This window comes from Eumetopias jubatus, unplaced genomic scaffold, assembly GCF_037043125.1.
Source record: "Eumetopias jubatus isolate StellerSeaLion01/CBP00866 unplaced genomic scaffold, mEumJub1_p1.0 scaffold_14, whole genome shotgun sequence".
In the NCBI taxonomy this organism is placed as follows: domain Eukaryota; kingdom Metazoa; phylum Chordata; class Mammalia; order Carnivora; family Otariidae; genus Eumetopias; species Eumetopias jubatus.
In genome coordinates this window covers 74,841,233-74,863,519 of record NW_028274820.1, presented here as the reverse complement: position 1 = coordinate 74,863,519, position 22,287 = coordinate 74,841,233, and the positions used below count along the sequence as shown (strand labels likewise).

The 22,287-nt window shown below is 32.7% G+C and overlaps 1 protein-coding gene across 2 annotated transcripts in view; it reads left to right on the top strand.

Moving 5' to 3' along the window:
- Nucleotides 1-21,870, top strand: part of TFEC (transcription factor EC) — a 68,649-nt gene extending 46,779 nt beyond the window's left edge. For both annotated transcript variants that reach the window (XM_028104970.2, XM_028104968.2), the window contains 5 exons: nt 5,769-5,883; nt 7,893-7,949; nt 11,041-11,116; nt 16,003-16,150; nt 17,029-21,870. In XM_028104970.2, the coding sequence (XP_027960771.1) occupies nt 5,769-5,883; nt 7,893-7,949; nt 11,041-11,116; nt 16,003-16,150; nt 17,029-17,409 (777 nt within the window). In that variant the 3' untranslated portion in view covers nt 17,410-21,870. The remainder of the gene's footprint in view (nt 1-5,768; nt 5,884-7,892; nt 7,950-11,040; nt 11,117-16,002; nt 16,151-17,028) is intronic.
- Nucleotides 21,871-22,287: the final 417 nt, after the last annotated feature.

The following is a 22,287-nucleotide window of genomic DNA, read 5'->3' as shown; positions in this document are numbered from 1 at the left end:
TCCACAACAACTGCATCACTTCACATTCCCAGCAGCAATCACCAAGGTTCCAATTTTCGCATCCCTACCAACACTTATTTTCTTTTCTCTTGACAATAGTCATCATGATGAATGTGAAGTGGTATCACATTGTGGTTTTGATTTATATTTCCCTAATGACTAGTGATGTTGGACATCTTTTCATGTGCTTATTGGCCTTTTGTAGATCTTCTTTGGAGAAATGTCTATTCAAATCCCTTGCCCATTTTTTAATTGGGTGGCTTGTTGTTGCTGTAGTTGTTGAGTTGTTGGAGTTTAAAAAAAATATAGCCTGGTTATTAATCTTTTAGTTATATGATTTGCAAATAGTTTCAGTATTATGCTTAGGAATTATCTTTTCACTCTCTTGATAGTGTGCTTTGATGTACAAATCTTTAAATTTTGATGGAGACTAAATTCTATTATTTTTGGTTGCCTGTGATTTTATTGTCATATTCAAAAAAATCATCACTGAACTCATTATCAAGATTTTCCCCTATCTTTTTTCCTAGAACTTTCATAGTTTTAGTTCTTATGTTTAGATCTTTGATCCATTTCAAGTTAATTTTTGTATATCATATAAGATAAGGGTCTAACTTTGTTCTTTTGCATGTGGAATCTACTTTTCCTAACACCATTTTTTTGAAAAGACTGTCCTTTCCCTATTGAATGGTCTTGGCACCTTTGTCAAAATCATTTGACCATATATTTGAGGGTTTATTTCTGCACTATGTCTGAAATAGTGCAGAAATTCCACTCCATTGGTCTATGTCTGCTATTATGCAAAACACTGTTTTGATTATTGCCACTTTGTTGTAAGTTTTAAAATCCGGAAGTGTGAGTCCTCCACTTGTGTTCTTTTTCAAGATTGTTTTTGCTATTTGGGGACCCTCGAAATTCTATATGAATTTTGGAATGGATTTTTCTTTTACTGCAGAAAGTGCTTTTGAGAGTCAATTGAATCTGTAGATCACTTTGGGTACTGTTGTCATCTTAACAATATTAAGGCTTCTGATCAATGAATATGTGGTGTCTTTCCATTTATTCATGTCTTCTTCAATTTCCTTTAGCAATATTTTTTAGTTTTCAGCATACAAGCCTTTTGGCTATTTGGGTAAATGTATTACTAAATATTTTATTCTTTTTGATGTTATTGTGAATAGGATTGGTTTCTTAATTTCCTTTTCAGATTCTTTATTGTTAGTGTATAAAAGATGCAATTGACTTTTGCATTTTTGATTTTATACCTGGCAACTTTGCTGAATTCCTTTATTGGCTCTAATAGCTGTGTGTGTGTATGTGTGTATAATTTCAGGTTTTTCTAACTATAAGATCATGTCATCTATGAACATGATCATTTTACTTATTCTTCTCCAATTTGAATGACTTTTGTTTCTCTTTCTTGCCTAATTGTCTGGCTAGAATTTCTAATACTGTGTTGAATAGAAGTGGTGAAAGCAGACATCCTTATCTTGCTTGTTTTTAAATCTCAACTTGTACTCTTAGTACGCTTCCTTTCACTTGAAATAGTATTTATTTATTCTTAGTTCTTTTTACTAAGTCTTGCCAAAAACATGTCATTCTTGTTAATTAAAAAAAAACTTTTATGGATCTACTTTTATATTTTTTTCCATAATTTATGCTCTTATTTTATTATCTATTCTTTCTTTGGCTTATTTGGTTATTTTTCTAGCTTCTTGAGAATGATACTTAATTTATCAAATTTCAATTTTTATCTGTTTTTCTCATATTACTTTTTAAAGGTATAAATTTCCTTGAAAGCATTGTTTTGGCATATCCCAGAAGTTTTTTTATGTGTATTTTTAGTATCTTTTACTTTTTTCTAAATTCCAGCATGATGTTGTCTTTACCCTTGAATTATTTAAAAATTTCCAAGCATTTTAGAAATCAAGTGTCAATGAAATACATTGAAGGTGTTTTTTGATGAGTTCATAATCAATATTTGTATAAGTCCCATATGTTCTCGAGAAAATTGTATATTCTCTAATTTTTGGATATGGAAGTATACAGTGTCTATTAGGCCAAGCTTTAGTTTTATTATTCAAATATTCTATAACATTACTGATTATCGTTGTCTGCTTGACATTTTGAAGAAATGTTAAAATTTCCCACTACATTGGTGGATTTATCGATTTTGCCTTATAGTTCAAAACATTTGTTTCACATATTTTGAGGTTATTTTATTACATGAATGCATGCTTATAATGCATTTTTGGAGAATTTAACTCTTTGTTAGTATATAGAGACTCTGTCTATCCCTAATATATTTTCTAATTTTAAAGTCTATTTTCTCTGATATTTATATAGCTAGGTCAGTTTTCTATGGTTATCATTTGCTGGCTATATCTTTTCCCATCCTTTAATTTTCAATCTTTGTATGTCCTTTTACTATGTAGGTGTGTCTCTTATGCTGTCTAATCCAAACTGTTCAGGCTTTTTGCTGAGAGGTTTGACCTGTTTACATTGATATGTTTTCACTTGTTTCTCTCATCTTACTTTATTATTTAAGTGTGTCCATTTTTCTCCTTAGTACTTTTTAACTACTTTTACACCCTTTGGTTTCCTTCAATCCACCTCAATCATATTGATATTATTTAGACATTAATACTGAGTTATATCATTATATATTTCACTTTATTTTTTACCTTAGTTCCCCTCATCTTTTTTAAACTACAACCACTTATTGAGATATTTGATCATTTTTATTTCATATTTTTGAAGCATATCCTTTAAGTATCTACTTCTATTTAGGTACTTCATCCAAAACTGTTTTCAGTATTAGTTTTTCCAGGTAAACATCCTTAAGTATTTTATGACTTTAGGAATATTTTTATTGTGGCCTCATTTGTGAATGACACTTGGGCTGGATATAAAACTTGTGTTTTAAGTTATTTTCTTTCAACATTTAAAAAATCCTGAATCATTTTCCTCTTTCATTCAATTTTGCTATTGAAAACTCTTATGTTAATCAGATTTTTGTTCCTGTGGACATAATCTTACCTTTTTCTCTTTAGGCTTTTAGATTTTCCTTTTTGTCATTGTATATTCTAAAATTTCACTATAATATGTCTGTGTGTAGGTTCTTCCTACACATCTTCTTTCACATTCTATAGGCCTTTTGATTTTTTTAAATAAAAACAAAATCATAATAAAATAAGATGAAATAAAATAATAGAATTTAGTTAATTCTCAGAAATATATCTCCATTATTTCTTAAAATATTTTCTTTCTTCTAGTTTTATTTCCCTTTCTCTCTGCAACTCCTAATATCTGTATTGTAGTTCTAATAACTCTATCCTCCATACTGATTAGATTTTCTTTTGAAAAGATTTTATGATAAATTCTTTATTATATGTCTTTAAAATTTGTGATTTTGTTGTTAATATTGATAGGTTCCCCTATTGTCATGTCAAAGGTTTTAAAAGCTTTATTGAAAAAGTGATGTTTTTAAAACCAGAATAATATAGTTCTTCATAAAATACCTATCCAGTTTCCTACTAATCTACAAAATAAACACATTACCTAAGTAGCTTATACCTTTGAGAAGAGTAGATGTAATTTTGCTTTGTAAGCCTTTTCAAGGGTGTATGTAATCTTCAAATTTTCACTAACATTGTACTCACATATTTTAATGGAGGAAAGGCACTATAGATAAAAGGAAGTGTAGTACATACTTTGAAACTGAAACCAATTTTCTAATGATATTCAAAAAGTGATTAGCCATTTACATGAAATAAAGTAGTACCTACAGCATAAAATTAAATAGGATATTAATCATTATGCTTTAGGGCATAAATTAAACAATAATCAAGGTCAGAAGAAAATGTAATATACCTATAGTTAAGCAGGATTAGATTCATTATCAGAATTCCAGCACCATTTCTATATTAGGTATGGTCTGACCAAGTAATATGGACCAAGAGTAATGTTATAGTTAGGAACCCATCTCTTTATTGTTACAGTATATATGTAATATAGCTCCTTTTCTTCTTAAACATTTTTGCAATTTGCCACTGCTGCTGCAGTGAAATCCATCTGAATTCAAGCTCTTCAGAGGAAAGTGCCCTCTCTCTAAGTCCTTCCCTCTTCCTTCCCCCTCACTCCCTATCTTTTTGTTCAACACATCCATTATGTTTCTCAAAGGCACAGAGGAAATGTACAATTCAGGTTGGTGATGCCTCAGCTCATAACCAACAAGATTTTCAAAAAAGGTCTTGGAAACTTGTTATTTTTACAGTATGACTAAATGACTCACACTTTAGGGAAATATCTGCTTTTAGGATTTCTTCCTAATTGTATTGTTCTGATATCCAATTTGATCAATTTTGTCCTTATTTTCAGATGAGGAAATTGAAAAGGAATAAATACGCAACTTAAGGGTTCCCTTCCAAGATTTATGAAGTAAAAATACATTTTAAAACAATGACTTTATATAAAATAAAGATGAGGAGTCTTAATAGAGTAAATAATGAAAAGAACCAATATATAAAAATATATCAGAATAACATATTCAGTCTATGATGTCCTTATTAATATGCATATTCACATTTATTAGCCTGATTTCCACTGTATTTTTCAAGTTCTTTTTCCTCTGAAATACACAATATTTATTACATGTAGTTTAGTGGATTATTATGTCAGAATTAATTTTGGTCTTATAATGTTTTTTCTTCACATTTATTTTCAGTCTGATTTTATAAGTATCAAAAATTTCCCCCAGTTTGAATTGGAGTTTTATAAAAAATGGAAATAAGGAGTTAAGAATCTCTGTAATAATCTGGTTATAACTTTGATTATTTGTATTGTTTCTAGTCCTTAAGAAAAGAAAAAATTACTACTTATTGCGTTCTTATTTTACTGCCCAGAAATGAATTAAAGATATTTAGAATGGAAATATTTTAAATGTTCAAATCCTACATTTTAAATGTGGCTTGCTCTGGAATAATGAATATTAACTTGAATTATGAATATTATTTAAATTAAATTTTCTTAGGAAGTCAAATCAATAAGCATATTTTAAATAATAAATTTGTACAATTTTGAATTGTGTTATAAAGCATCTTAGTTTTCTGAAAAATTATTCTCAAGAAGTACATTAGGAATTGCAGTGTTTCTATAATTAGATGTACCCTATATCCACTAGAGGCAAAAGTAGTTTTAGACTACTTTTGGTTACCAGCTGGGATATTTATAATAATCTAGAACATTAAGCGTGCAATGAGAAAAAGTATGCCTTCCAGGAAGGAAAGAAAGTCTCTCACTTAATTAACAGTGTAAAACACCTCTTGACTGTGAGTTGCTGGTAGCACTGATGGTATTAAGAAGGCTTCCAAAATGTTCAACCATTATACTTAATTTATGATATGCAATGAACTTTCCAGCTTTGCTAACATGTATATTGATTTTGTCCAAGTGATTTTTTAAATCTTACTCATTTATAACCAGGTAATGTGCAGATCAAACTTCCATAACTTCGTAAATATTAATCAGAATTTTCTTTCATGAGTTAATTAATTTCTTTTTGCTTAAATATAAATAGCTTTTTTCAACATATCCACAAGCATCAGATAATGATTTTGAAAAGTCAATGCATACTCACTCTTGTCTAAAATTAAAATGCTGTATATAACAAATTATTATTAATAAAATGGCAAGTTTAAAATATGCATCTAAATATATCAATGTCTACAGAATGTTTGATTCATCTTTTCTTCTTTTTATTTCTAAAGTTATCTGGAAGTATTTTGGATGTGTATAGTGGTGAGCAGGGAATTTCACCAGTTAATATGGGCCTCACAAGTCCTTCCTGTCCAAGTAATCTGCCAATGAAAAGAGAAATTACAGGTAATGTTGCTTTTATAGTTTTATCCCTTTTTAAGTCAACTATTTAAGTTATGAGTGACATATATTACCAAGCTAAATAGAATTTTAAAAAATGTTATCAAGATAATCGGTTAAAATGGGAATGTAGATAGTAAATCCACCCTTTTTTTTCTATGACAACCAAGCAGCAAATTAATATAACTTACAATTCAACTGAATTGATTATTTTAGGAACTGGGCAAATATACACTTATGCTCTACACATATATATGACAACTTGACTAAGTTTTTCACTTAATATTGGTTCATTTTGATATTGAACTGGTGCAATTTATTAAATTGGTTACAAAATAATAGATTAATTGATCAGGGAAAAGTAGTCTTTTCTGTATGTGGAATTTGATATGAAACAGATTGTCCCCCTTTTAGCTTGTTTAATGAATTTCATGATAAACTCACATTTAACTTTCTCAAGTAGGTTTAAAAAAAAAAAGAACCCTCAATTTTCAGTTGTTCATTTCAAAGTTCTTACAACTCAAAAGAATTGTAGGGGCACTGTCAAATTCCTCCAATATATAGATGAAGAAATCAAGGGTCAGAGGAGTTACTTTCACAATTGTACAGCTGAGTTGAAGAAGATATGAATCAAAATAAGGATTTCCTGATTTACAGAGTCCCATGTTAGTTCCTCCATAAGAATAAAATAAAATTCAGTTGAAATTTCTGTAACAAGTTTTTAGTTTGGGGCCCAAACATTGATATTTAATAATTATTACACAGTTGACATTAACATTTTTGTAAGTGCAATATGTCCATTCTTGGAGTCTAGCCAATAACTCAAAAATAGCTATACATACAAATTATTTAGACTAAAATGAATTAATATAGTTTTAAATAAACAAATTTAAATAAATATATTCCTATGTTACCTATTTTAACAACTAGAATAATGCAAAAAACACTGCATTAATTATTTATTGCTATATAACAAATTATCCCCAAACTTAACAACTTGAAATAATAAACATTTATTCTCTCATATCATCTCTATGGGTCAGATATCCGGAGATGGCTTAGAAAATTGGTTCTCGCTCAGTCTTTCATTAAGGTTGCAGTCAAGATGTTGTCCAGAGGTACACATTTGACACAAGGCAGGCTAGAGGATGTTATCCCAAAACAGTTCAGTTGCAGGTCTTGCAAGTTAGTGCTGTTTGTTGGCAAGAGGTTTTGGTTCTTTATCCCATGAACCTCTCCATGGGGCTGATCAAATGATGACATGACAACTGGTGATCCAAGAGACACTAAAATGATAGCTGTACATGTCTTTTATGACCTAGTCTTGGAAGCCACACTAGTCGTTTTCATAGTATTCTGTTGGTGTCCCTGTTTAATGTGCAAAGGAACTACCAAGGGTGTGAATATTATGAGAATCATGGTAGGCCATTTTGGAGGCTGACCATCACAAATGCTTGTAAACCATGTAGCACATAGAGTAAAGTGTCATTTCCTGGAAGTGTTTGATAGGAATACTTGAGAATTGTAGCTAGTTCCAACTCCAGGGACATAGAAATCATAGTTGTTTACGAAAAATGTTAGTTGTAAAAATTAGGCTGAAATAATTTTGAATAATCTTAAAATTTTAAAATAATAATAATGACTGAGCAGTTTAATATTTGCTATGAACTGTACCTCTTTTCATCATCACAATGATTATCAGATAGGTATTATATTATGCCAATTTTACAGATGAGGAGCTGAGACACAGATAACTTCGGTAATAGATCACATGGTTATTAAATGGAAGGCTAGAATATAAATCCAGGTTTTACTATTCAAAGCCTAAAAGGTGTGCCATTGCCTCTTACTTAAAGTGTGCTCTGCTCTAAATTTCTAAATACTTGCATAAAAATATTATTATGCCATTTGGAGCAAAAAATATTGTATTTTCACCTAATCTTTCTGAATTATGTTGCCTAGAGAGGTTGTAAAGTAGAACTAAGTACTATTTAAATTATCTTCCTTTTGATCAGAAACAGATACACGAGCTTTGGCAAAAGAGAGACAAAAAAAGGACAACCACAACCTCAGTGAGTATATTTTCCTTTTTTCTAAAAAAAAAAAAATTAATGCAGGAGGAAATACATGGAGGTTAAAATATGTGGTCTTTTATTATCACTTCATAAGTATTATGGGGTCACATAACCAAAATAGCCAAAATGAATAGTATATGTTCACTAGTTGAGCTATTTTGGGAAATTTAAATGATGTGAACTCTCAGAAGAGCTACATATTTTTAGGAAGTAAAACATCTCAAATTGTCTCCTTGATCACTCTGTCTCTCTCAGGCAGGCTGAGTGTGACAGAGATGAGTGCATTTAGTTATATTTGAATTCTGTTGTGACTCATTGACTCAAAGGTTTAAAGAGATAAAAGTGGCTTTAGAAAATGTACACCACTTATAAAGCAAGAAACTACTCCATGTTCTCATCTTTCTGTGTCAGTCTGCTCCTCCCTTCCTAATGATAAGTTATCTGAAAGAGATTGCTGAATTCTACCTCTGCCAAAAAATGTCCTTGTTGCCTTCCTAGGGGTCAGTTTGACTCTGATGGGCACATGAGATGGAGAAATACAAGCGAGGGAAGTAGGTTAGCAGCAATGTTGAGCTTGATAGTGTTTGGTCATGTCTCAAGTGCTTAACTGCCTCAAGTGAGCTTGACTAAGTGAGTGTGAAGCCTTTCTGTTTTGGAAGGCCAATAAAAAATGAGAAAAGAATAAAATAGAATAAACATAAATAAAAACTTTAAAGCTCTAAAACAAACCAGGAATTTTCTTACATGTGGTTAGCTGACATTGATTCTACACGGACCTGTGGACCCCACGTCTGTCCGTTCATATTGCACCTGCCTGCATCACAGACTGATCAGTTTGTTGACTGTAAGGTTGCGAGGGAAGAACTGACAAGTGGTTCTAACTATCTGCAGGGTCATCGTGGAGACAGAAATGATCTCACTCTGAGAGCCCTTAGGTGTAGAGCAGATTGGCTTTGGTCCAGATTGTGAGACAAGTAGAACATGAGTAGGGGGAGCTCGTTGTTGATAGAAAGGATTAATACAGCAAGGAACCATGGGCTTCTCTCTTCATTTTAAACCTGTTAACTCATTATGACTCTCCTTGCTCTTCTCTTCTCTACATCTCCAGTTTAAATAACAGGTCATTTAGCCTAGGGGTGGGCACACTGGTGTCATGGTCCTCATGGATGGGCCCAGGGAGTGGCCTGCACAGGCTCTGGAAGTGGGCTCAGGGCATTTGGGAGGATATTCCTGGTGCAAGTTACTCAGAGTGTAGTTTGACTCTGTGACTGACTTGCTCAGTGGGGAAGGAAGGGTTTGGTGAGAGAAGGCAAAAGTGGCTTCTCTTAAGTATAGGTCTAGGATAGGGACTTCTCTCACCCTGATCTCAGGACAGGAATGAATGAATATATCAAGACTGTGAAGAGTGAAACACACATGGCTTATAATAACTTGGTAATTTCCCTTAAAACTTGACTCCTTTACAAATAACTAGTACTGGATATGAAAACATTGAGGAACCAAAGTTCTCATTATAATTAGCTGTTAAAAATTTATCAAGCACAATCTAAGAAGAGTAGAGTAGGAACTTCTGACATTTTACGTAAGATATATTTAAATAATAGATTTTGAAGAAATATTATAGTACTAAACCAGTTCCCTATTTTGAGGTAAAACCGTGAACATCCTTCATAACTATTCTTCATCTTATATTTAAAAGTCTGTTTTATAATATAGGAGTGAGTATGTGTGAACATAGAATTATTAATAATTCTTACGGTGAAATATGTATGTATTTCTATCAGCTTTACCTTTGTTTATTTTCTTTTCAGTTTTTTCATGTGGTGTCATTGTTTTTTGAATTACATGCATAGGGAAAACAGGATTGGCAAAGAGGGAAAATAAACTCCCTCAAGAATCAATTATATTCTAATTTTAGAATAATCCCAATATATTATTACTGAAGGTCAAATCCATTCATGGTAAATTGCTTTGTAGAGTCAATTGTTATTCTTTCATGACTTTCCTTGTTTCTGGTAGCAGATCTTAATTTTTAGCTTGCATTAAGTATTTTCAAATATTTTTGATATATGATTTTCTTCTTCTTCATGACCTTTTTCTTCCTTCATTTCCCTGGAAAGCTTTAAAAATGTTACCTATTGAAAAAAAATACTGTATAGAAGCATATGTTGTGGTTCTTGATTCTAGGAATATAGAGTCAACTGTAAGACTACACTACTCCGTAAGACTGTTTTCTCATAGGGGTCAATATGGGAAATTCTGCTTATTTGTATATCTGACATTTATTGAACATTTATTAGATGCATAAAATTTCCAAAAGCAATGAATTTATGGAAATGAAAACAGAGAAAACAGTCTCTAAATAAGAATTTATACCGGTAGTTCTCAAAATGTAGGCTCTAAATAAACAGCATCAACATGACCTGAGAATTTGTCAGAAATGCAGATCCTTGGGCCCCAACTCATGTATGCCAAAGGTGGAAAGCCTCTACTCGATATATTATTGAAAATTTTTAAATTAGAAAAAATATTTATAGTCTAATCAAATTTATTTAATACCTCCTATATGCCAAGCCCTCTGAGAATAGAAAAATGAGGAATAAATGGCCCCTGCCCTCAAAGAGGTCACAGTCTAGTTGGGCACACACACCCGCCATCTGCCAAACGTTGTCTTAGGCCTTTGGGGATTTTATGAGAAGAGTAAAGCATGGTGGAGACCTCAAAAGATTATGATCCTGATGGGCAAAATGCATATGTGTGAAATGTTGATCCAGTAGGATAAATATATATAAATACATGTGTATTTCAGTATGAGTAAATATTATAGCATTTCAAAAAGTGAAAAAAAGTTGTTTTGAGAGAAAATGTTTTTAAAGCATTGTCAATAATAGAATCACAATTCTAATATAATCATTTTTACTTTTAAATTGAAATATATTTGAATTTTTATTTTATTTTTGAGTACTCTTTTGATTACACGGAAGTTTTTTCACTCACTGTTTTTTAAAGATTATTAAGAAAGTTTACAGTTGACCAAAAGTGAATTGTGCTTTAATGAGAATAATCAATAATATTTCTCTTTTAATAGTTGAAAGAAGAAGAAGGTATAATATTAATTACCGAATCAAGGAGCTTGGCACTCTTATTCCAAAGTCTAATGATCCGTGAGTTCAACAATCATTTCTATAATAATGTTATGGTTTGAATACCCTCCAACATGGGTGGGAGGGGAAGGGGGAGAGAAGAACCAACTGCTAAGAAATTAAGTAGCTTATGGTAAAGGTAAAGCTAACTGCTGGTCTTATTGTTCTATTCAAGACTGATAGTTATTAAGCATCAAGGTTGTTACTAACATTTGCTCTTCTGAGATATAGGAAGTAAGGAAATTATTTCTTCTCAGTTCATAGCAAGTCTTTCTATATGGCACCAATAATTGGCAAATTTAGTGGTAGTATCAAATGTTGTCTATGACACTTACTGGTATACTTAAATTTGTGGTTATAGCAATTCTTCCAATGTGAGATTTATGTGTACATGAACATTGAATTGTTGGGTTTTCAGAGGTCCCAAAATTCTGGAGACGTGCAAGTACAAAATGGAATTATAAAAGCATGCTGATTGATGCCAACAAATAATCAGTTATTGTAATTAAATTTTCAGCCATGTTTTGGTGTCATACATACTCAAAATCAGTTAAACAAGATGTTTAAGGTGGTAATTTCAGGAAAGAATTGATTAATCAAAGCATCAAGTTAGAATGTTGAATTTTTCTCCAAAACATAAAAATAAGATCTGTTGCATTAATAATGACTTGAAAAATGTTTTATTCAAACTGAGAACTGGCCTCTCCAAATACTAGTGATCATCTATTATCAGAAAGAGCGATGTTTGATAAAGTGATATTAGTGAAATTTAGAAATACTCTCCCTGAATCCAAATGTGCCAATTCACTTGGACAATTCAATAATTTGTAGTAGAAGGGAAGGTAGTATTTATCCTCATGGGCATATTAGATGGAATGGCAGAAAGAGCTCTGGATAGAGACTCTGAAGAACTCAGTCATAGTGTAGTTGTCATTTGATAACTCTTCAAATCTTTTAAAGTCTCTAAGCATGCAACTCTTAACATTAGCAGAAGAGAATACCCATTGTCCCGATAGGAACTTTTTTCTTTAGCCCTTAACATATATACATGCACATTTATTCACCAAACATTTGATGTAAAGCCAAGGCTTTTCTGTTTGAATATGTGTTTCAACTTTTCTTTCTTACATAAACTGCACTAGAATATATAGTCTATTTTAATTTCTTTAAAATAAAACAAAAACTTACACAACCTAAATATAGACTTTTTAAATGTTTATACCCTTATTTTTGACAGTATATATTTTTTAAAGATTTTATTTATTTATTTGACAGAGAGAGACACAGCGAGAGAGGGAACACAAGAAGGGGGAGAGGGAGAGGGAGAAGCAGGCTTCCTGCAGAGCAGGGAGCCTGATGCAATGTGGGGCTTGATCCCAGGACCCTGGGATCATGACCTGAGCCAAAGGCAGATGCTTAACTGACTGAGCCACCCAGGTGCCCCTGTGACAGCATATTTTTTAGCAACCCACCTTTATTGACATTTTAATTGAGTTTTTCCAAAGCTTTTAATATAGTCTTCCTAAAAACAGTTAACTATTTTTATAAATACTTCCTTTTTTGGCATTCATATTTCATTAGCTAATTTAATTATAGGTAATTCATTACCTATAATTTAATTATATTATCATCACAGTAATTACAATGGGCATTAATTTAACCTCTCAGTAAGTACATGGCACCACACTGACAACAGAAATACTTGGATGTATCAGAGGGTAGCCCATTGCTCTCTATTACCTATTTTGTCCTGACAACAGTCAGTGAATGTCACAAAGGGAATGGAGAACATTAATTAACCTTGAAAGTGATTGGATAAAGGCCAGTTAAGAGAGGTTCTCTTGGGGCACCTGGATGTCTCAGTCGGTTAAGCGTCTGCCTTCGGCTCAGGTCATGATCTCAGGGTCCTGGGATCGAGCCCCGCACCAGGCTCCCTGCTAAGCAGGGAACCTGCTTCTCCCTCTCCCTTTGCCTGCCATTTGGCCGGCTTGTGCTCTCTCTCTCTTTCTCTCTCTGTCAAATAAATAAATAAAATCTTTAAAAAAGAGAGAGAGAGAGAGGTTCTCTTGTAAGTGGTGGAGCTAACCCATGGTGCCAAGGCACGGTTATATACAGAAGGCAGATGAAACTTTAAGACTGGACTCTGAAGCCCAACTGACCACGTTCAGATGTCACTATGCCTATAAGGCACCAACTGTATGGTTGGGTTTTTATAAACATAAAACCAAATAGTATATATGAGAATACTGTACAAATGATAAATGATAAATATAGATTATTATTCTATATTTTATAGAAACTTTAGTTATAAAAAGGCTCCTTTCTACTTCTAACTCACTGTCTGGAATGGAGAATGGCAATCTTTTCCTGTAAGGGACCAGATAGTAAATATTTCAAGCTTTGTGGGCCACATTTTGGCGATTTTCTAACTGTGTTATTGTAGCATGAAAGCAGACATAGACAATATGTACATGAATGAACATGGCTGTGTCCACTGAAACTTTATTGACAAAAATAGACTACAGGTCATAGTTTGTCTGTCCCTGATCTAGAATATAGGAAATCAATTTATCACAGAATCATATCCAAAAGAGACTATCACTGGGAAAAGTTTATTGTAAACATTCTTAAGTGTTTTTCTCTTCTTTATGGATCTCAGAAAGAGGTATCATTACTTGTTTTAATTGTATTATGTTCTGTGTATGGAAATGACATTTACTTTGGGTCTGATTGAAAACACATTAATTCATTAGATGTCGAAGATATCTGTATGTGGCTCTGCACACAGCACAGACAGAAGAGATACTTCACCGCTGGCTACAGCATTCCAGACATCCAATAGCAATTCTGTTTCAATACATCTCATCCCTTGGCTTGCTGTGGCCTCACCTATTAATCTAGTGCTTCTCTTTAGGGTCCACTAATGTGAGTCCCAGGGGTGAATTCAGAACATAGACTCTTTAAAACTTGGATCCATGGGGGGGCGCCTGGGTGGTTCAGTCGGTTGAGTATCTGACTCTTGATTTCGGCTCAAGAAATTGGTTAAGAAGAAACCTCATATATTAAAATGGCTTTAAAATAGAATGAACTTTAAAAAATTTAGTGCAAATGATGTCAGATGGAAATGGTCAGAAGACCCATTGTATGGTCTCTACCACCATTTTGAAGGTTTATTTTAATAAACGCCTTAAACTTCAAAGCTGACCAGAGGTTATCCTTTCCATAATATTTCTTCTGTCCTTCAAGGTTTTTTTTCCCATGAGAAAAATTAAACAAAATGAGGGCCAAAAGGCTCCTGCGGCAGCTTAGAGTTTTAATTCAGGAGTTCAATACCTTTTTGAGTTACAAGTACCTTCTTAGTTTAATGACAAAAGTAGCCTCTTTTTCCATAGCCTTCCCATCACCCAAGAAATGAGTGGAATGAGACCAACAGCTATGATGGCCCTAGGGGAGCTGATAAAACATTTGCACCCTTTAGACAGACTGTAGTAATGGGATGGTGCTTTTCAGTAGGAAATGGCTTAGCCAGGCCCTAGTACGCATTTTCACCTGCCGGTAGAAAATATATCTTCCTCTATTTGTTACAGCTAATGGAAGTCTCATCTAACCTGAACTTCCAGTGAGGCACATGCAAGTGAGATTTTTCCTAAGCTCTATTTTCCCACTTCTGACCACTTAATAAATAAATATTAATTTCAATGTACCTCACATAGATCATATAAACCAAAAGTACATAAAATGTAATTTTTAAAAAAGATTTCCTACATGCTGGGGCTCCTGGGTGGCTCAGTTGGTTCAGCGTCAGACTCTTGATTTCTACTCAGGTCATGGTCTCAGGGTCTTGGACTCCAGCCCCGGAGGCGGGCTCCGTGCTTAGCAGGGAGTCTGCTTGAGATTCTCTCTTACCCTCTCCCTCTGCCCCTCCCTCACCCTGCTCATGCTCTCTCTCTAAAATTAATAAATCTTTATAAAAAATTTCCTACATGCTTACTGTATGCTGTATTAAAATAAATCTCATGACTCTAAACTGAAAATTCATCAAGGTTTTCTGCAACTCTGATTAACTTTTAGCAATTAGTTTGGCCACATTCTCCACATGCATTATTAATTCTCATGTAGGATTAAATTCATTGATGTTACAATCGGTAGCCTGTTTCATAATTCCAGATTTATCATTTCTCCTGACTTAAAAATAAGTTTTAATAAAATATTTTTTCTATGCTCTAGAAAGGTTATCTGGTAATGTTTAATCGTATTTACTTGTCTTAAACTTATTTAAAAATAGGCATCCAGTTTTTAAAACAAGTATTGATGTCTTTTTTGCAGAAAAATTTGCCTAATGATTCTAGAAAGTTTTGCTCTATTGCTTAAAGTAGATGTTGCCGAACTCTGATTTGTTTCACAATCACTCAGGATCACCATTCAGAAGGGACCTTATTTTTTTTTCTTAGAAGCATAAAAGCAACCTTATTAGAAAGTAGGTTAAAAGACTGGTACATTTGAAATGATCTTAAAAAATTTAGGCTTAAGTCCTCAGTAATGTACATTTCCTAGTTCATTAATGCAGAAATACCGCACATAGATTTTAATCTCAGAGTTAATAATAAAAGCAATTTTCACTAAAAATATAAAAACTGTAATGGTAGAATCATGATATTGCATTTAGCTCTCCCACAAAAAGTCACTTTATTACTTTCTTTTGACACTTATTTTCATTCTGGGATTAATTTTACTATATAAGGGCTTCTTAACTATTCTATTAAAATTTCTATTCAGAAGCAATAATATCTAAGAGTGAATAATAGTCATGTAAATCATTATTTCATATTAATGTAAAAGATTTTGTAAGTTCTTATGAATTCTGCTGACATGCACAATTGTGAAAAGGTTATCTCTCCGTTCTGTAGTGATATGCGCTGGAACAAAGGGACCATTCTAAAAGCATCAGTGGAGTACATCAAGTGGCTACAAAAAGAACAACAGAGAGCTCGAGAATTAGAACACAGACAGAAGAAATTAGAGCAGGCTAACAGGCGGCTTCTCCTCCGGATTCAGGTTTTTATAAAAATGTTGCCATGAACCACATTGCTTATATATGACTTACCCATCATCAGTTTTATTCATTGTCTCATTTATTTTTTCTTATTAACAATAATTTTCCTTCCAAAGGATAATTTTATTGCCTTTTAGAAGCTCACAAATTGGGTTGTTTCAGTTAGACTTTGATCAGAAGTCTAGGATCAAGGCAGCTTTAAAAATAGAATGAATGACAACAACTAATTTTTCCGCAAAATGCGGAAAATAGAACGAATTTGATAAACACACAATGTTATCTCAGCCAAAGAATAAATAAATAAAGCATTTGTTTCTCTATGTAATATTGGACACTAAATTCTTCTCCCTTTTATTTCTTTAGTAACATTGCTATGGATTTCATTGCTGCAAGGCATATTATGCCAGTATATACTAAGTCACTCCTCATCTGTTCATGTGACACAAAATATCAAAATATGAGTTTTCCTAACTCTCAAGATTTTTTTTTTATGTGAACATGCTTATTGCCAGGTAAAGCACTACTCTGTTCCATGTAATGGTCCTATAGTGAGAAATTAATCAGGAAGAATAAGTGAAATATTTTCCACTATCTCCAAATGGCTATATTGTAATCCGAGCCACTATGGAACCATTATATGTTATGTATTCCTTTAAACAGCAATGAGGAGAGAATTTTTTTTTAATCTGTATAGTCTTCTCAGGGTTATTTTTCAGGTATTAGAATTATACTAGTTTCCATTACTTGCAAAGAATATTATAATATGTATTACTCTTCATTTTGAATGCTTGTTAATATTTTGTTTCTATTTCTGGTTTATTTTCTAGAGTTAAGTCCACTTGCAAAATCATTATTTAATTATTCTTGTTCGAAATTGCAGGAACTAGAAATACAGGCTCGTGCGCATGGTCTGCCAGCCCTGGCTTCACTTGGCACAGTTGATTTGGGTGTTCATGTCACCAAACAACAGACCCATCTTGAGCAGAATTCAGTAGACTATTGCAAACAACTGACTTTGTCTCAGGGGACCAGCCCTGAGCTCTGTGATCAAGCTATGGCCTTCTCTGATCCTTTGTCACATTTCACAGATTTATCATTTAGTGCCGCTTTGAAAGAGGAACAAAGATTGAATGACATGCTACTGGATGACACAATATCTCCATTTGGAACAGATCCTCTGCTATCTGCCACTTCCCCTGCAGTTTCCAAAGAAAGCAGTAGGAGAAGTAGTTTTAGCTCAGATGATGGTAATGAGTTATAAAAACAAACAGACTCAATTCATCAACTGGGAAGCAATTCTATGCTGGTGCTAAACAAGTATGTTCTGTTTCATATATTGCTTTGGCTTAATTTTTCCAAAAGGAATAGACTGTTCACGAGAAACTGATTAGAAATGACAGAAGAATTCACAGGAAGAAGAAACATGGTGTTGAAGAATTACGGAGAACTAAAAAGGATTTTTTTCCTCTTTGACAAAGACGTCCAAATCTACTTAAATTATGTTTTCCTGGAAAGAGGTACAACATAAGAAATAGCTCTCTACTAATGTTGTAAAAGTAGCGATGTGGTGATGTACCATTGGAACCAGCTGACTTCAAGGAGTAAACCTACGAAATACACAAACTTTTTTTCATTAATTCACTTCCAACTCTTCTATTCAAGTCTTATGTGAGTCGTCAAGTATCAATATCAGCAGATGTGATAGTCCATTGACTTTCTCCACTGTCTGGGAGACATGTTGTTGAAAGTTTAAACTTGATAGAGGAAATAGTTAAAAGATACAGTACCTGCCACTTCTAATTGAAAAGTGAATTTACAGTAAACATTAGAATTTTCCACAATAAAATACCAAAAATTTATAAAACCTCTGCTTTCTAAAGCGAGACCATAATCCCTTTTGTCAGTTCAATTACATTAATTCTAAGAGTGTCTTTGCATATTTACGGAGACATGCTGTGTTCAAAAAAAAGGAAAACATTGAATACTTTCCTCAAGAATATGGGCTAAAATTTTAGTCCTTCACACAAACATACACTTACACACAGGCACACAATGTACTAGTACATGTCCTTTTTACTTTCCTTCACTTTCATGATTTTTCTAATCAGCATCAGAAATCATATTCCAAATCTTCCTTTCTTCATCCAAAAGAGATATTGGATAATCAATTTCAAAAAAATAAAATACAATTTAAAAAACCCTACTAGGACAATTTCTCAGCTAGCTAAAATTTATCACTATCTCTAAAAATGGATGTAAATTAATTAGGTGATACAGTTTTGCTCCAAATTGACAAAATATAGAAACTTTGTTTGCCAACTGATAAAATCATTAGTGAAACAGAAACTCTTTCTTATTATATGGAGCTCTGAGTGGAGGATAAAGCTCCATTCCCATGAGTACTTAGAGTAGCCTATGACCTTTGCTAGCTTTGTTAGCATTTATTAAAAATATTTATAACTATAATGTTCTACTCAAAATTTCTTTCTCAAGAAAGAAAGCTCAAGCTTGGGATTAGGAATTGACTTACCAAGCAGGTTGCTTTGTGCTAGACCTCCATGAGCGATCATCTGATCAATGAGAATTTATGGAGGGATACCCAAACTTCAGTGAATCCTGTGAAAATGTAGAACAGATGAGCAAGATATGGTCTTACTCCTCAGGGAGTAACAAGTCTACATGAGAAACAACAACAAAAGATAGAAGACACATAGAATTAAACTCTACATGGTACAGTATAAGCTGTAAATACAGAAGGTCGGAGAAAATGGAAATGAATGAAGAAGGTTGGAGAATCACAAAAGTCTACGGGAAGGTAGAATGTAACTTCTTTTAAAAGCATAAATTTGGTGAAAGGGAGGGCATATTAGGGAATAATATCAACCAAATGACAAAAGTGAGAATAAGTTGAGGAAGTATCTTCATGGAACATTCATTAGAAAGATCTGGCCACCCTAGAAGATACCACGTTTGAAGTCCTGGAAAATAATATTGGCAACAGGTTGTGGAAGACCTTGAATGGTACGATGAAATGAGATGGTATAAATTGAATTTTTTTTTACTAGGAGGGAGAAGCCTAAAAATTAAAGTGCTACTGTACATTACTAAAGTAATTCAGAGGTAATCTTGAATATTAACTTTGGGATAAATTTTTGAAAGGGTACTTTAGGTATTACTCATAGGGAAATATGTCATCACAAAATTTGAGACGTAACGCTAATGAAAGTGGGAAAATATTAAATTCTTATGGTCTAGTAATTATCTCAGGCTTAGCTTACAGCGTTAGCTCAGAGTTTGGAAGTTAAAATAATTTTTATTGTTTGACATGGAAAAAATAATTCTAAATTTATAGGAATAGTCATTAAAGACAGATAGATAAATTCATCTGAAATACGCCATGTGAAAAAGAGCAATAAGATACACTTCAAGAATTTTCGAGAGAACATTATTTACTTTGAACTTTATGATAAAATTCCACTTTATTATCTGGGTTGATAGTTTAATATAACAATACAAATCATAGGAAATGAATATATTTTTGAATCCATGCAAAACACATTCTAGACAGAGGCTGATTTCTGTTTTCATTTTATCCATTATTTTCATTTCTTCATATTTTGAGAAGACCTACGCTGATGATGTCATTACTCTGTCATTCTTTTCCATTCTGTTAAAATACTACTACTCAGCCCTGAAACTCATTCCTCATAATCTTAGCTAATGTAAGGGCTTGACACAGGTGGTAGAGTCTGGACAAAAGAGATCTGGGAAAGGTACTACTAATATTTGCTGCTACTTTCAGATTATAATAGCTATCAGGGGATTGTAAAATGGGTAATGGATTTTTAAAGACAGAGTAAAGAGTGGTGCTGTGTCATGGTCAATTGAAACAGATTAAAAAATTAATTTTAGTCAGTAGTTCTCAACTTTTTAAGGTATTGAGAATCTAGGGAAAGTTAGAGACTCCTCAGAAAAATACAGAGTGGTATATACAGCCCAAAATTTTCATGGACCAAGAAGTTTTAGGGACCTCCTAAATGTCTTGTTGGACGCCAGGTGAAGAGTTCCTCTATCAGGTCTGTGACTAATGGAAAGCACTGTAGCTGTGTATCTATCAGGAGCTCAGTGGGTAGTTAATGTCATATACAGTGATGGAGGGGGGAGCCCTATTTATCTGTATGTCACTCTCCCAACCCTAAGAGTGTTGAGGTTGCTAAGAAAGTGAAAATATACCAAACACTAGACTATTCACAAAGGAAATGGTTTACTTATAAAGTAGTCCCCCTTCAAGCAACCCCTGTTGTTTATATACCTCCTGTTATATACTCATGTTATATATTCATGGGTCAGTTTCTCTATGATTATTGGATATTATAAACATCTGCCAGTAACAGTTAAAATAATGCGTATGTATATCAAGATAAAATATGTAAATTCAAAAGTAAATTATGTGAGTATCTAAGAATCAAGAGAGATCCTTGGGGAAATTGATGAATGTCTAGAATATTTTTGTAGAAATGAGATAACAGTAAAAGAGGTATATTGTTTATCAAACAATTTTGTCACAAAAACACCAGCTATCACTGGACTATTAATATGCAATTAACCAAGTTTTGTTCATTCAAAGGATTAATGCATAATTGTAATTATAATAAACTTTGTTTAAAATAAAAGTTTTATTTTACTTTTAGTTATCTTTTTAAGATAATGTCCCATCCAATCTTTTACCCCTATTTATTATAAAATATTGGCTATCTTTTTGTGGATTCACATTAAGCAGACTTTCCAATTCCAAATTATCTTGAAATAACAAGTACCTCCTTTGAGTACCTCTTCATGTTTTTTTCTTTTTAGTGTCCTTTTCCATAACTGGAAAATTTATATATACAGAACACGTTTCCTCTGTTTACAGACATGGTATCAGTGACTATAGCCTTCTTTACATGGGTACAAAAGTTCTAAATAATAAATACCCAGATGAGCTGGGGACATTGAGAAATAGCCTTCCTCCTTTTTTTTTTAACTCATTTTTTTCTACTCACATGACTGTAAATAAAATATTTAATGGCTCTTACTTTAAAAAAATTAGGTACGAGTTTCTTTATTTGGCATGCTCATTTACCTTTATGTCAGGGGAGAAGTTAGATTTCCCAATGTTAAGAAGAATGTATTTTTTCTTTGTTTTGATAGATTGAGGCATATTGGATTTTCTTATACTTCATGGTATCTTGAAAATATTTTTTTGCTGGTCTGATACTGTGGAATTTTGATGTTTAAATAAATAAATGTCATAACTAGAAGTGTTTCAGTGTTTTTACAGTATCTCTAGGCTGATATTTACTGATCTTATAATATCTAAGATGTAGATGAAAACTGGAATCAATTAATCATCTTGCTGTGTTATCAGCACTAGATCAACCATCTGGGTTTCTTGAAAACACCTGAAGGATTGAATTTTACTTGAGTATTGATAATGGCAGAGCCTATATATGCTACATGGAATGACATCATTCGCCCTTCCAGTGCCCTGTATGTTGATAAGTATAAGATGTCAACTTGAATTAGTGTAAGTTACATATACAGAGATTTCATTAAATGTATTTAACAAATACTAAACACATTTAGAGTGTTGCTGATCTAATGTGTCAGATGACCTTCCTGTAATCATTATTCATTGTATGTACCAACATTTTATCATTTGTATAATATTTAATTGTAAATAAGGAACCTATTCAAAAACTGATAAAAATAGTTTTCTCAAAATTTTTCTGTGTTACTTTTTTTTCTGTGACATTCATAGAGAATTTGAGTGTATAGGAGATTATCAAAAAATAGTTCTTTTGATAAAAAAAGCAACCTCTTACTGGATTCAACCAATTTAATGATGAAATAGTACTCTGCTGCTGTATACATAAAGGGGACATTTTGTTTTCTTCTTGTGAACGGATTTAGTAGGTATGCTACACATCCAAATTCTTTCTCTTAACCCTTAGTAAAATATCTTTTTCCTACATTTATTCAACAGGCTTCAAGAATAAAGTTAAAGATTTTTGTGTTTGCAATGCTGCTTCTCCCATTCCTGCACTACCATTTTATTGCAAAAATTCTGTATTTTCAACTTTGCTTTTTCCACAGAAAT